At 37.6% G+C, this 15,884-nt stretch overlaps 1 protein-coding gene across 3 annotated transcripts; it reads left to right on the forward strand.

Moving 5' to 3' along the window:
• The first annotated feature begins 1,524 nt into the window (after positions 1 to 1,524).
• On the forward strand, positions 1,525 to 15,796 carry LRRC42 (leucine rich repeat containing 42). Of its 3 annotated transcripts, none has more exons than XM_089518666.1 (8): positions 1,525 to 1,619; positions 3,225 to 3,703; positions 10,029 to 10,160; positions 11,251 to 11,369; positions 12,763 to 12,851; positions 13,046 to 13,159; positions 13,636 to 13,720; positions 15,490 to 15,796. In XM_089518666.1, the coding sequence occupies exons 2-8, from the start codon at positions 3,240 to 3,242 to the stop codon at positions 15,738 to 15,740; spliced, it is 1,254 nt and encodes a 417-aa protein (XP_089374792.1). In that variant the 5' UTR covers positions 1,525 to 1,619; positions 3,225 to 3,239; the 3' UTR covers positions 15,741 to 15,796. The 3 variants fall into 3 exon arrangements, with proteins under 3 accessions (XP_089374792.1, XP_089374793.1, XP_089374795.1); XM_089518667.1 differs by lacking the exon at positions 1,525 to 1,619 and adding an exon at positions 1,711 to 2,068; XM_089518669.1 differs by lacking the exon at positions 1,525 to 1,619 and adding an exon at positions 1,711 to 1,856.
• Positions 15,797 to 15,884: the final 88 nt, after the last annotated feature.

Below are 15,884 nucleotides of genomic sequence, written 5' to 3' on the forward strand. Positions count from 1 at the left end.
GATACCTCCCCCTCTTTTCCTCCCAAGGGCCTAATGGTGGGAGAACCTTGCCTAGGTTTTTGTGATTTCAGGGGTTGCCTAAAGCTATCGCCATAAGAGGAAAAGGAGCAGAGATGATTGGATCCCAAGTCATGCCTGACTCTACTATTTCTATCTCTATGTCGGTCTCTTACACGTCGCCATAGAGAAAATAAAAGGAAGAGATTGGAGCCCTAATTTTGCATGACTCTAAGCTTCCTATCTCTATGTCAATGGTCCCCAAATTGTACCCTTTTAAAAAGGATTTTGGACTCCAGTTCCCAGAACCCCAGGCTATTGGCCAACATGGCTGAGGCTTCTGGGAGCTGTAGTCCTAAACCTCTTAAAGAGTACAGTTTGGGGGCTACTGCAACGTTTAGCCTGTCCAGTTTTTATGGTGACCCCATGATTTCCACAGGGTTTTCTTAGGCAAGGAACATTACCAGTTCCTTCCTCTGAAATAAAGCCTACATAAGCTCCTGGTATTCCTTGGCGGTCTCCCACCCAATTACTAACCAGGGTTGACCCTGCTTAGCCAAGAAGTCCTTGAGAAAAACTAATAAATCAATTATTTTCTGTGGCAGTAGTCCCCAGGCCGCTCTTTAAAAGATTTTGGACTTCAGCCAAAATGGCTGAGGCTTCTGGAAGCTGAAGTCCAAAATCTCTTAAATGGCATCGTTTGGGGACCACTGTTCTATGTAGAGAGCTCTTGTAAAGAAAGAAGTTGGCAGCAGGACCTTTCCTAGTCCACAGTCTACTTCTTCAGATGCATTTAATGATGAGAAAGTAGACTGAAGTTTAGGAAAGCTCCTGCTGCCAACTTCTTCCTTTCAGTGAGTCTCAAAGGTGCCACAACATCTCTCCACATACTGACCCCAGAGACTAACATGGCTATATTTTTAATTTCTATGGTATAATTCAAAGATATCTCTATGTTGGTCTCGTACAGGTCGCCATAGGAGAAAATAATCAGAGAATAGATCCCAAACTATGCATGGCTCTAATAATAATCTACCTCAGTGGTCCCCAGACTGTGCCCTTTAAAACAACTATCTCTTTTAATATTGTAATAAGGTACTTTTTTCCATGTTTGTAATTGTACTGTTTTTAAATGCTGAGTCCCAGTTTTGGGGAAAGACCGGGATACAAATAAATAAATACATAAAATAATAATAATAATAATAATAATAATAATAATAATCTTGGACTTCAGCTCCCAGAAGCCTCAGCCATGTTGGCCAAGGGTCTGGGATTCTGGGAGCTGAAGTCCAAAAGCCTTTTCAAAAAGGGACACACTTTGCGGACCACTGACATAGAGATAGAAAGTGAAGAGTCATGCAAAATGTGGGATCTAATCTCTTCCTTTTTTTTCCCCTATGGCATGAGATCAACATAGAGATAGAATAGCGGAGTCCCTCATTACTGATGTTTGCTCCCCTCCGTAGGAGAAAAGGATTGTAGATTAGTCATGCGTGACTCTAATTTTCTATCTCTATGGTATCCTCATAGACGCATGTTAGCTGAAACTCTCTGTGGCTCCATATGAGCCAATTGCGAGTATCGCTCAGTTTCTGCTTGAACGCTTTCTTGGGGCTGCCAAGGTGAGTCTATCTCCCTCTCTCCTGGCAGACTGAGTAGCTGGCTCTGTCTCTCTCAATCCTGCTGTGTAGTTGTACCTGGGGTTCATTCCTTTCCTTTCCTTTCTCTGAGTTGGGGCTGACCCAAGGCTTGCTGTGTCCCTGGAGTGTTGCTGTTCCTTGTGTGCCATCAGGGAGTCAGGCTGGAGTTGTTTTGAATTTGCACACTTCAGACAGTAGTGAGGAAGGCCTCTAGCATAGGTCTGGAGGCTTCCCCACTTTCAAAATCCCCTCCAAGCAACCATTTCCAAAGAAGGAAGGTGTTCAGGTGTTGTTGCTGTACTTGTGGCAACCCTAAGGCCAAAGCGATCATGGGCTTTGATGGCAAGGTTTCTTCAGAGGTGCAATGATACTGCAGTAGAGGGTAGATCTGAATTGGAATTTCACTTCTCCAGGAGTTGAAAATTATTTCGGTAACCAATGAAATGTAATTTGTAGTTTTCCTTGTCCAAAGTACTATAAAAGCTTGGTTCACTTTGGAATCGGGGTCCCATTAATGTGGATGTATTTCCTCTGGGAACACTGCAGCAAAATAAACTATGGCCTGGGACAGACTGTCCCGAAGCAGCATGCCGCCAGCGATACTAGGGTTAGGTACCGCATGCCAACTGCAAGGTCCCCAGCACAGCATGGCAGTGGCATCATGGTGGCATCCCGTCCACATGGGCATTGCCATATTGATGTAAGGGACGCAGAGCGTATACACATTGCTGTGTGTCGTGTACATCACCACTGTGGCAATGGCGCACTTATGAAGTGTGCCATAAAAAGAACCTGTTTTTCCAGTTTCTTTTTACTTCGGAGGGACATCATGCAGTTTGGCTGCTGCAGCGTCCCTCCGGAGGGAAAAGGCATCCAGTCCGGCCTTTTTCAGAAGTATGTACCGGGCCTATGTTTTCCTTTCCAATCGGCTCTGGGTCTTCCTGCTAATTCTGATAAAATTCTGGTTTTAAATTATTCTGCAATTGCACAATTACATGCTGCAGGCTTTTGAAGTCACACTGGCTTCTTCATCAATCAAACAAACAGGAGACAGAAATTGAAGATGTTAGCGAGGCCTGCATTTTGCTGTTTGTTCAGATTGTAGGGAGGGCTATCTGAAGGCTGGCACCTTCCCCCTTTTTTGGCCATGTGGTCACTGGGACATTTTCAAAGTCAAGGAAATGTAGTGTGAATTTGCAATTCAAAGAAAATGTTTCCTCGGAATCCAGCATGTCTCCTTCCTTTGTGAAGCCACAGGCTCCTATGTTGGTAGAGAATGCTGAATTTCTCAAGAAGTCTTCATGATTTGCACCAGGACAACTTTTTCTAATACTGGGACTGACTGGCATGCTTAGCCTCTAGAGCACCTAAAGCTTTCTTGATGCAAAACATGAAGACACCTATGTATCAACAGCCCTGCTTAAGGTCTTGCAAACTCAGGAACATGGCTTCCTTGAGTGACTTTACAACTTTTTCTAATACTGGGACTTATTGGCATGCTTTGACTGAACACCATCTAAAGTTGTTAAACAAAAATTTAATATGCTTCTGTTTTGTTTTCTGATTACCTTGTTTATTTTGCCCCAGACGTTTAAGAGAGGGATGTCATACTATCTCCATGAAGAAGATATTCCTGATAGAGGATCTATATATGTTCGAGAAAATGGTCAGCTATATAAGTTGAATCAAAATCCAGGAAGAGGAAACAACCATGCTCCAAATCCAGGGCCATCAAGACTGTTCTCTAAAGGCTTCTCTGTTGAGCTTTGTGTGAACAGAGGTAATGACAATGGAAGGACAGATCATTTCATCTTCACATACACAAAGGAGGGAAATCTTCGCTATTCTGCCAAATCTCTCTTCAACTTAGTCCTGAGTTACATTGCTGACAACATTAATCATGTTGATTCATTGACTGGCTTTCCAGAGCAGATTGCAGAAAAACTTTTCTATGCAGCAGATGCTAGACAGAAATTTTCAGATCCAAAAACAGGAATCTGTGCTCTGCAAAAATTTACAGATGTTTATGGAAGTTTAGTACTTCGAATGCTATGCTTGAAAAAAAGGTAAGCTTGCATAATGTACATATAGTAGCATTTTTGAAACTGCTAGGAGAAAATGTATCCATTGGTTATTGAGAAACCATTTGCCTTTATATGTCTCCTTTGATCTATCTGAGCCAGTTTCTGCATCTTCTAGGTGTGATTTAACAGCCCATAAATATGAGAGATTGAAGTGTATTCATTGGGATCCTAAAATGGAAGATATTATTAGCATTAGTTTTAAGAATGTATGGATTTTAAATGGGTTTAATGTTTTAACAACTAGCACTAGGATAGATGATCCCTTGTCAACTTATATGGATACTGTGGCTATCTTTCAAAATGAGGCCTCCTATCCCTTCAGTCATTTTAAAGGTAGAAGAACATAGTTTGATAAGAGTCGTCTTATCTGGAAAAGGAATTTAAGACAAATGTTCCATCAAGCTTTGGCCAAGCCAGTGGTTAAATTTGGGCCCTACTACAAAGCCCGTAAAGAATATTCAAATCTCGTGGAGGGCAAAAGGAAGATATTTTTCCAACACAACTGGGCATCTCTGGATAACACTTTAAAATCCAAAGAGGCTAAAACCTTTTGGGTGGCAGTTAGGAACCATATGAACAATGACATCTCTATGGTCCATCCTAGTATATCTCCTCAGATTTGGTTTTCGTATTTTACCAATAAAATGGGAGCCCAAACATTTGATAATAATCTATTAATAAAAAACTCTCCTAATTTTTGGAGCTCAGTTTCGCCTGATGAGGTGCACCAGTTGATCCTTAAATTAAAATCTGGTAAATCTCCTGGATATGATGGCCTTCCAGCAGAAATTTTGAAATTCTGCCCCGAACAATGGACAAAGGCATTGGTTAATTTGTTTACTCTTGTAAATAACTCTGGCGAGATTCCAGCTGATTGGAAGGATTCCATCATATTTCCAATCTTTAAAAAAGGGACAGATAGCATCCTGGTAACTATTGCCCAATAAGTCTTTTATCGGTAATGGGCAAACTGTATGCCAGTTATTTGGATTCGAAATTACAGAGTTGAATGAATGCACAAGCTTTGATAGGTCCGGAACAAGCAGGTTTTAGAAGACATATGTCCACTGTGGATAACATAACAGTGCTTTCATTCCTTGTAAACAAATACCTGTCACGCCCTAAAGGTAAACTATATGTGGCTTTTATTGATCTGAAGGCTGCTTTTGATTCAATTCACCAACCTTTACTTTGAGACTAGTTGGCTAGGCTTAATATAGATCCTCGATTGTTGTTTCTTTTAAGTCAACTCCATACAAATAATCATTGTAGAGTGAAATTTTCTGAATCGGGCCTATTAACAGACCCTATCTACTCTGGTATAGGAGTCAGACAGGGTTGTGTGTTGGCTCCTCATCTGTTTAATCCATTTGTGGCTGATCTACCTGCCTTTATGACCACAGTAGTTTCTCACCCACCTTCACTGGGAATCGTCTGCTTTTTGTACTCCAATATGCCAACGATACTTTATTACTCTCTCTATTTCAGGTGGGTTTGGTAAGAGCCTTGAAAAGATTTTCTGAATATTGTGACAAATTTCACCTACAGTCCGTCCTCGCCTTACGCGGGGGATCCGTTCCGGATCCCTCCGCGTAAGGCAAATTCCGCCTATGCTCGAGCCCCATTGGAAACAATGGGGCTCGTGCGCGGCGGTGCGGCGGCGTGGGCGCGCGCAGGGCACAACGGGCGCGCGCGCCCATTCAATTGAATGGGACGCGCCGCCCCTTCCGCCCCGTGGCTTGAGCGCATATGCTCAAGGCCGCGTAAGGCGCGCCCGCGTATGGTGCGGGCGCGCTGTACTACTAAACTTTGAGAAATCCAAAATATTGGTATTTTCTAAGAGATTTGTACCGAGAACATGGAAGATTGGTAATCAAACAATTGAGCAGGTCAAAAAGTATGTTTACCTTGGTGTCCTTTTTCATTTTAACGGGCAATGGAGTAAACAGAGAGATAAAGTAATACAAACAGGGAAAAGATAATTGGCAGTTATACAATCTTTTTATTATAAAAAGGCAACCAGAATATTCTAGCGGCCTTAAAAATTTACAAAGCCAAATTAAGACCACAATTACTTTACAGCATATTCACCTGGATTCCAGCCTTTAATTAGGAGACTGAACGTTTGCAGACACATTTTTTCAGGAGACTATTATCTGTACCGCCATGTGTACACCATCTGACTCTCTATGCTGAACTGGGATTGAATGCTCTTGAAACCAAAGCCTGGTTGATGACTTATAGGTTTTAGTTTTTTTTTTAATTTTATTAATTAAAAAAAATTAAAACAATACAGAAAAAATATAAACACAATATCTTGTACAGTATATATATAAAAAAGATACATCATACATGTATAAGCCTTTGTGCCTTTGCAAAAATACCTTCAACACATTGTTACTAATCATTCATACTTAATCCGTCTCCACCCAATCCTATAGCTATCTACCCTTCTTCTAATGATTTATCTAACTAATCTATATCTAATCAGTCTATACCTTCTAACTACTTTGGTTCTAAGGCTTACTCTTCTATCTTGAAGTTCTATTCCCTTTCTAAACTAACCTAAACTAACCTAAACATCTATTCCTTCTCTTTTTCTCTTTCATTCAACCTTCATTCGTTCTACGCGCTCTTTTCATTCATACAGTGACTTCCTTCTTGCCAAATAGATTAATTTTTGTAAAGTTGACTTTCTTAAAATTATGCAAATTGGTTAAATCTATCCCTCTAACTTAATTTATGGCAATACATGCCAATTTTCCCAAATTGTCTCTCAAAAAATTAGTAACTTCTTCCCAGTCTTCAGTTTTTCTTCCTTTTTTTCCATTCCTTAGGGCCTGAGTTAAGTTGTCCATTTCTATTCCATCGTATAGTTTAAATAACCAGTCTTCCTTTGATGGGATATCCTTGTCTTTCCATTTTTGTGCATAACATACTCTAGCGAGGGATATCATATAAAACACAACTTTCTCCTGTTTGCTGGTAATTTCTTCTCCAAATATACCCAAAAGATATAATTCTGGTTTTAATTGCAAGTTGGTGTTTAACATTTGATTAATACAATTATTTATCATGGTCCAAAATTGCTTAGCTTTTTTACAAGTCCACCAGCAGTGATAAAAAGTGCCAATTTCTTTCTTACATTTCCAACAAGTATTTCCTATTTTGTATAACTTCGCTAATTTATCTGGTGTGAGGTACCATTGGTAAAACATTTTATAAAAGTTTTCCCTTAAATTTTGGGAAGCTGTATAATTATATATGTTTTTCCATACTTTCTCCCATTGGGATAATAGTATAGGGTGTCCAATATATCTAGCCCACTTAATCATTTGATGTTTTACTACTTCTTCTTCTGTATCAAATTGGAGTAATATTCTATAAATTTTACCAATTAGTTTATTTTTTTCACAGGCCAATATTTTCCCTAATTGAGTTTCTTCCCCCTTTCTGTCAAATCCATATAGCTTTTGATCTGTCTTAAATCTTTCCGAGATCTGTCTGTGTGTGAACCAGGTGCCTTTCCATCCCTCTTCTGCCAATTTCTCTTTTGTCTTAATTTCCCAATTTCCATTTCGGAATTCTATATAATCTTCATAGTTATACCATTTCCCATCCTTTAACATCTCTTTCCTAAAAAAAGCTTCATGAGGCGAAACCCACCGACTCATCCTTGGTAATATTCTTTCTTTATAACGATTCCATACTTTTATTAGGGGATTTCTGATACAATGGTTGGTAAAATCTTTGTTTTGTCTTTTTCCATACGCCAAATATGCATGCCAACCAGAATTTAGGCCATCCCCTTCCAAATCTAGAAGTTTCTCATCCTCCAGAGTGACCCATTATTTGACCCATAATAGAACACATGCCTCAAAATAGATTTTTAGATTGGGAAGGTCTAAGCCGCCTCTGTCCTTAGAGTCCTGCATACATTTGAGTTTGATTCTTGGCTTTCTTCCTCTCCAAATAAATTGAGTTATGTCCTTATGCCAGTTCTTAAATACTTTATCAGAAGTAATGATTGGGATCGTTTGGAATAGATATAACATTCTTGGCAGTACATTCATCTTAATAACTGAAATTCTTCCTAATATAGATAAACTGAGTTTATTCCAATTGATCAAATCCTCTCTTATTTTTGACCATAATTTTTTGTAGTTGTTCTCAAATAGTTCTGTGGATCTTTTTGAAAGTTGAATTCCTAAATATTTGGTTCTTTTTTCTACCTTTATTCCCGCTTTTCTTTCTAATTCTTTCTCTTCCTTAGTCTTTATATTTTTAGTTAAGATGGTTGATTTGTCTTTGTTAATTTTACATCCCATAATTTCACCAAATAAATTTAGTATATCTAGAAGTTCGTCTACATTTTCCATGGGGTCTTCCAATATTATAACTATGTTGTCTGCAAAGGCTCTAATTTTATATTCGTGTTTCTTAATTTTTGCCCCCTTCAGATTAGTATTAAATTTAATCTCCTTTATTAGAAGTTCTATAACCAACAGAAATAATAAAGGGGAAAGAGGGCAACCTTGCCGTGTTCCTCTTGAAATGCTTATAATTCTAGTCCTCTCTCCATTGATTCTCAATTGCGCTTTTTGTTTCTCATATATTTTTTCCAACCAATTAATATAATTCTCTCCTATTTCAATCATTTTTAGTATTGCTATCATCGAGTCCCAATTTACCGAGTCAAAAGCTTTTTCGAAATCAAGAAAAAACAATCCCAGTTTTTTCTCATTATGTTTTTCGTAGTATTCCAGTATATCTATTACAGTCCTTAGGTTTTCTCTTGTATATCTATTAGGTAAGAAACCTCTTTGGTCTTCGTCTATTGCTTTACTTAAGTAATCTTTTAATCGGCACGCCAAAATTGATGCAAAAATTTTATAATCATTGTTTAAGAGGGAAATAGGTCTATAGTTAGCCGGGTTTAGTGGATCTTTCCCTTCTTTCCTGATAAATATGATCTCTGCTTGCTTCCATGAATCGGGTATCCTACCCCCGAGTGCCTCATTCATTACTCTTTGTAAAGGTTGCCAAATTTCCTCAATAAAGGTTTTGTAGAAAGCAGATGTAAGGCCATCATTACCTGGGGCTTTGCCTATTTTACTTTTTTTTAATTGCTTCCCAAACTTCCTCTTTAGTTATTGGTTGATTTAGTCTTTCCTGCTGTTCTTTCAGGAGTTTTTGGATTTTGCTACTCTTCAAAAAATGTTTAATTTCCCTTATAGGTTTTAGTTTAAGATACATTTCAGGCCTAATAGATCCAGTCTTTTATGGTTCCTACTATCGGACGTTTACTATGCTAGTTGGGCAAAATTTTATGAAAGTAAAGTTATTTCTGTAGGTTTAAATGTTGATTCTCTCCTTTTACTTACCAAAAAGGAGTGTCTTAAATCTATTAGGGTCTGCCTTGCAGAGAAAGAACATCAATTGACATATCCAAATCCTCCCAGAGTGTGTTCTCCAGCGATGCTCGGTATCCCCCGCCTTGCAGGGTAGGATACCGGACTATTTTCAAACCCTTTCACTGCTGGTGTCAAGGAAGGCCTTTTTGTTTGCAAGACTGAAGGTGTCCAGGGGCAGATATCTGCAGACTCCATTTTTGAATCGTGTATGTCACTGTGATCAAGCTCCAGATGTTCTTCATCATATTGTATTGCTTTGTCCATTGTATATAATTCCGAGGGGAAAATTGTTAAGAAGGTTATTGGAAATGAATATCTGTTTGAATGAGTTATCAGTGGAATACCTATTTGAAGATCGGAACCCACGTATTACCAGGTTAATGGCCAATTTTCTGGTAGAGGCAACAAGATTATGGTTTAAATTTTAATAACGATTCTGAAGTTTTATTGTAAATGCATGTTGTTTTTTCTATGCCTAACAAAGGTTGACTGACTGAGAAAGTAAGCAAATAAAAACAAGTACAGCTTGAAGCTAAATTAAAATGGGACAAAACAAATAGAATATGCTAAATGGCCTTATTTGGCTCTTTGTCATAGTTACTTGAAGTTGCCTTTGATTTATTAGAACAGTTATTGTTTACTGTGAATGATCTTTTTATTAATTATATAACAGTTTAGAGCAAAACCATAAAAAGAGTAATAGGGTCAAAGAATTTTTAAAAATATTTATTTATTTATTTATTTGCTCTCTGCCCAATTTATTTCGAATGAATTGACTAACAAGACAGACTAGCATTTTTCCTGCTTAGAAAGCTGGCTGTTCACATTTAACATACAAAAATGGAAGATACTGAACCAGGCTATGGACTCAACTTTTGTTTTTACTCTTTCAGTTATCTAGTTATTTCTGAAAAACTTGAAGAAATTAAATCCTTCCAAGATCTGGTATGTTTGGATTTGTCCTGTTGTAAACTTGGAGATGATCATGATTTATTACAACATATCACAAATGCAACACTATCCAGGTACCATTTTTACTGGGGGCAAGTGACTGCTTTTCCCCTTGTTGATTATTATTTTTTAAAAACTGGAAAAAGTCAAATCATTTGCAACTTCAGATGCACTGATTCAATAAATCTTATGCACTGTAGATCTCACAGATGATTTATCATTTTTTCACATTCCTGAGCAGTGGATTATACGAGTTAATATGGAAAATGTTGGCCAAACTATGTTGTATAGACATAAAACTTTTTGTTTTGCTTTTTCAAGATGTTGGATGGACATGCTTTATAGCAGAGAAAAATTGAAGAAAAGAAGCAAAATCTACCTTCTTTCAGCTTAGCATTTACTATCTTAGGTTTCATTCGACTGCTATAGTTTTCCAATCCAATCCAACATGGTGATCCCCGATTTTAGTAGGATATGAAGGGAATTTGATAGGTTCCTATGTGAAACATGTATTGTACATTATGTTTCTTAGTGCTATACACTATTATACACTTCTGTATTATTCTTGGAGTAGAGACATTCACACTGGATATATGAGTGGTTTTGTCTAGGTAACCAAGTGAGTCACCTTAACATTCGGATTGAATTTATGTATGTAAGTATAATAATACAAACTAGTCATATTGTCATATGAAGTTCTCCCTAACTAGTTCTGACTTCTGTGCCCTATTTAACTACTGTTTAGGAACTACACAGTCCCCAAATAATCAATGATAACTGCTAGGTGGCCTTTTTTGGCAATCAGCTTCCTTACAGCCTTCATTCAGCTGAATATATTTTATTGATGCTAATTTCCCTCTTTAGTACATTTGGCTACAGCTAGTAAGTCTTCTGGCTGCTTGCAGAATTGGAAAAGGGAAAATGAAATATTTTGTGCTTGGTACGTGTTATGAAGAGGTTGTTTTTAACAAGCATAGACTCAGTCAAGGAAGCCACGGTCCTGAGTTTGCAAGACCTTAAGCAGGGCTGTTGATAACAAGGTGACTTGGAAATCTTTCATTCTTAGTGTCACCATAAATTGAAGGTGACTTTATGGCAGTTAACAACAATAACAAAACATTATCCTGTATTTCTGTGTAAAACTAACTTTTTTGTTTACTTTAGTCTAGTACGCCTTCTCCTGAAGGATAATTGCTTATCAGATGCTGGTCTTCGCAAAATGACTGCACCTGTTCGGATTATGAAAAGGGGACTTGAAAATCTCACAGTATTAGATCTGTCTTGTAAGTATGGCTTCAGTTTAAAAACTAGGTATACTTCCAAATCCAATGTTAATCCCAGTCAATATGGGGGGAAATCAAAATGATCCCTATTAGGAGTCTTCTACTGCAAAGAGAAAGAAAAATGAATAGGTTGCCATTAGATGTGTTTTATATTGTGCAACAGAACAAGCAATATTTCCATTGTTCATTTAAACATAGAAACGGTATGTTGTTCATATATTGCTTAACTACAGTGAAGAGTGAATGAGGCACAACAAGGCTTAGACTCATGTACTTTCCTGTCCCCAGTGCAAGAACATCTGGAGGTTGTCCATCCTGTTCTATAATATGTGGAATATCCCAGAAATGACAAGATACCCAAGAAGAAGATAGATACTTGCTTGCTATCCTAAATCTACCATTAGCTCTAGTCAACAATTGGGAGCAGAGAAGAAGCTACAAATCAGTACATTTAAATAAACTACTGGAGAGCTTCTTTGTTAAGCTGCTCCCTCTAGATTTTTCTTATTTGCAGCTTTTGCTGCATTTCCATCCTATCTTAGGTTTACTCTAATGCAACTCATATAAAGAGCTGCTTCATCTTGGTAAGCAACATGATTTTTATCACTTTATCTGACAATGCCCAAAACAGGGTGACCTCTTTGTCAGCTGCTGTTCTTGGGATCATACGTGGCTTTGGTGGGGAGGAGAAGGAAAGTAACATCAAGCAAGCGGTTATTTGTTCCCAAATCTTAAAAGTTCAAAGGCAGCAACAGGCCATCACTTGCAATTACTACATAAGCAGCTTTGAATTTCTTACTTGTATACTTCCTCTTTCCTTATGCATTAAGAAGAGAAAAAACTTTGCTACCTCATTGGTGTATATAGTATTTAGCTACATATTTGTGTTAATATCAGTTGCTTGAAGCAAAGGTGGTAACTACATGATGAGCCCATCATGCAGAGTTTAAAAAGGTGAAGTACATAGGAATTTGGAAGGATAGTGGCATACAAAAATTTATGTACTATAAAAATTTACTTTTCATCCATGTAGCTTGATATCTTACGTTGACAACTTAAGTTTTAGTTTGAGTTTTGAAGTCATTTAATTTAGTCTTGATTTATGTGCTCTGTATTTTAGTAACCCTTGAGAATTTTAACAAAATCATATCCAGATTTTTTAAAATCTAAATAACATTTTAATATGACCTCCCTCCCAGAGTTATTGGTTGTGCTCCAATTTAAGTAAATGTAAATCCTTTCTGAATTTGGTCAGTATCTTTCCAATGAAGTTCCTTTCCTAGCATGATATAACAGTTTTAAGCCAAGGTGTCCTTTTGATCTCCTTTGTGCTATTCAACAAGTGTGCATGTTGATCATTGTGTAAATGTTATGCAATGTTCTTTTTGTACAGATAATCCCGGAATCACCAGTATGGGAATTAGGTACCTGCTTACTTTCAAAAAGCTGAACTATTTGGATCTCTCTGGGACTGGCCTAAAGGTGAAAAAATAGTTTCTGCTAAACATCTGAATGCAGCATTTAAAATACAGAAATGAAAGGAAATTATTTTCATATATATTGGGATTCAAAAAGGAAAAAATAAAATAAAAGAAATGTTGTGTTTCTGTAAACTGACACCTTGGTTGGCAATGAGTTCTCCTACACAATCTGCTTTGGTTTCTCCTTTTCACTAGTGTACAAAGGCAACCATTTGTCAGGTCCAGTCACAAATAGGTCTAGTTCGTTCAGAAGAGCCTTTGGAAGAATTTGATCATAACAACTGCAAAACAGAGGGGTGGGCTGAACAGGTACGTGTTAATTAACTTTATCAAGACCCATTTACTATCTTCGTATAGTTATATTCCCCTATGTTAACAAGTGTTTGCTTCTTAAGGGATTTTTAATGGCTTGAATGTTCACATAGAATTTAGAGATTACTCATGCATATTTCAGTACAGTATTAGTTTAAGATATGTATTTAAGCTTTAACAATATGTCATCTGAAAAGGGGAGCAACTACAACAAAAATATCACTATTATATTATTAAGCAAACTTAAAAGTGTGTCACTTGGTAGGGGTATGTACCACAGTTGTTTGTTCTCAGTACCTTATTTTTCTGTATAAAGAGGACATATATAAACCTTTAAACACAACACTTTAAATTCTATGTACAGGAAATGGTTTGGTATTCATATTAAATAATTGGGTATTTTGTCCTTAGTACCTTTCCTATCAGCTTTGTGGATAAGTTTGACTCTTACAGCATCTCCTTCATTTTTTCAGACTATCTTGCAATGGCAGCATGCAATCTTAGAATCAATTAAGGCAAAAGAAAAATTGAAATCGAGAACAGCAGCTCAATGTTTCTGTAAGTAAAGTTTACAGTATTTACTTCTAATCTAAGCCATAACTTGCCCCTAGACTCTGGAACTCCCTTCCCAGGGAGACCAGAATGGCTCCCTCCTTGTTGGCCCTCCATCAGCAGGTTATGACCAGGGACGTAGCTAGGATTTTAGGAAGGGGGGGTCCAGACTAAGTGCTACCATTATAATGGGGCTTGGGTGCGGCGGTGCAGCAGCACACACCATTCATTTTTCTAACGGAAGGGGGGGTCCAGACCCCAAGAAAGCCCTCCCCTGGCTACGTCCCTGCTATGACCTACCTGTTCAGACAGGCTTTTACAAGTGAATGTTTGTAAAGGATAGGCTTGAGATGTTGTTTCATTTTAAAGTGTTTTATACAATTTTATCTTTTTAAAATGTATTTTATTCTTTTAAAATTGTAATAATTTAATTCCTTTTTAATGCACCTGTCTTCTGTGTTTTTAATTGTATTGTTCTTTTAATATTTGTGAAGTCGCTCTGAGTCCCAGTTCTGGAAAAAGAGCAGGATATAAATAACAACAACAACATCCAACAACAACTTGGGAATGGTTCCTGGAGAGAGTATTGGAATTAGGCTGTATTTTTGCTCACTGAGCCAAAGGGACTATTTAAACACAGCTGAAAACATGTACAAACTGAACTTTCTGCACACATGCACACACAGACAGATCAGAAGCAGCAAGCTGCTTCTGAAACTGAATAGTGATTTGTCTTTGGTAGTGGGAATTGGAAGATTGAAACCAAGAAAACATTTCCCTCCTATGATCCTAAATAGCTTCTTTAGATCCTAGCATGAAGTCTAAACAAAGTAATTAAGGATTCATTAGAAGAGGACTTATTGGAACTGGATTGATAGCTTGTTTATTCAGTTTAATACTTGATTGGGGTGCACATCCTGTGACTCCCAGAGACCTTAAGAGTGCCCTCTCATGGATTCCCAAATCCTCTTTCCTGCTGAATACCACTTTCATACCAGTTGCTGGGGAGAGAGCGAAGAAAAGGCCTTCCGGTCAACATACACACATAGCCCCCAACCTAACATCGAATGTGGCCTTCAAGGTTCAAAAGTTTGACCAGAGTATGATTATATCACAAATGTTTATTTTGCTAATGTTGAGTAGCATGCAGCTGTAGGTGCAGGATCTTGCATTATTGTGTCTGTACATAGTCTACTACTTTTGCTGAGAGTTGCAAGGAGCTTTCCCTCCATCACTTTATAATCCATTTAAGTGAGGGGTGGGCAACCTGCAGTCCTTGACATTTGGCCCTCAACCTGGTATCAATCAATCCTTAGCTTCATTTCAAAAGTCCAGAGCAAGCAAGCAGTTCAGGATTCTTCAAAAGTGATCTGTGTCCTACCCAGTAGTCCACTTGGTCAGGAGGAAGAAGGAGAGAGTGGGAAGGAGCTTGCAGAAAGGAAGAGATAAGAAGGCAAATTCATCTACTTCTAGCTCTTGCCCTATCCACTCCTTGCTTCAGCCCCATGTACTCCTGCATGCAGTCTCCAACAGATGACTCCTGACAAAATGGGGCTATTACTGTTGACAAAAAAGGTTGTTCATCCCTCATTTAAAAAGAATTAAATGAGTCACAACAGCAGTTCTTGAAAGTCTTGTAACAGTTCAAAATATCTGAAACTCTTGTCAAAACCTCTCTCTGGTTTTAGTGTTGATAGCCAAGACTTAACAATGCAAAATAAAACTGTAATAAAAGATTATACCTATGAGAGCACTTCATGAGGTCTCTTTTACAGACGGAAAAAGACACAAGAAAGAGAAATCTTTTGAATTCCTGGATGAGAAGGAAAGCGAGAAATCTGAGAAATTGCAGTTCTACAGGAGAAACACAGATATGTCAAACATTTCTGTACTACAAGAAAAAACTGAGATGAATGAAGAATTACAGAATAAAGATACAGTTACACTTGAACAGAAAGGACCAATTTTTGAGTCAAAACATCTTACCTTCTCAGTGACAGACTGGGACTTGTTAAATTCTTATTGAATTCAATTTATAAAACTGTTATGTATTGTACAAAGAAATGTTTTTTAAAAACCATATTGCTGAAAATTCTAATAAAGTAAATTTCTACTGTCTCTCTCTCTTGTTGAAAATAAGCAATAGTGTCAAAAAGTAAATCATAGCTAT

Source organism: Sceloporus occidentalis, unplaced genomic scaffold, assembly GCF_023333645.1.
Source record: "Sceloporus occidentalis isolate IW3139 unplaced genomic scaffold, rSceOcc1.0.p SCAF_3, whole genome shotgun sequence".
Classification (NCBI taxonomy): domain Eukaryota; kingdom Metazoa; phylum Chordata; class Lepidosauria; order Squamata; family Phrynosomatidae; genus Sceloporus; species Sceloporus occidentalis.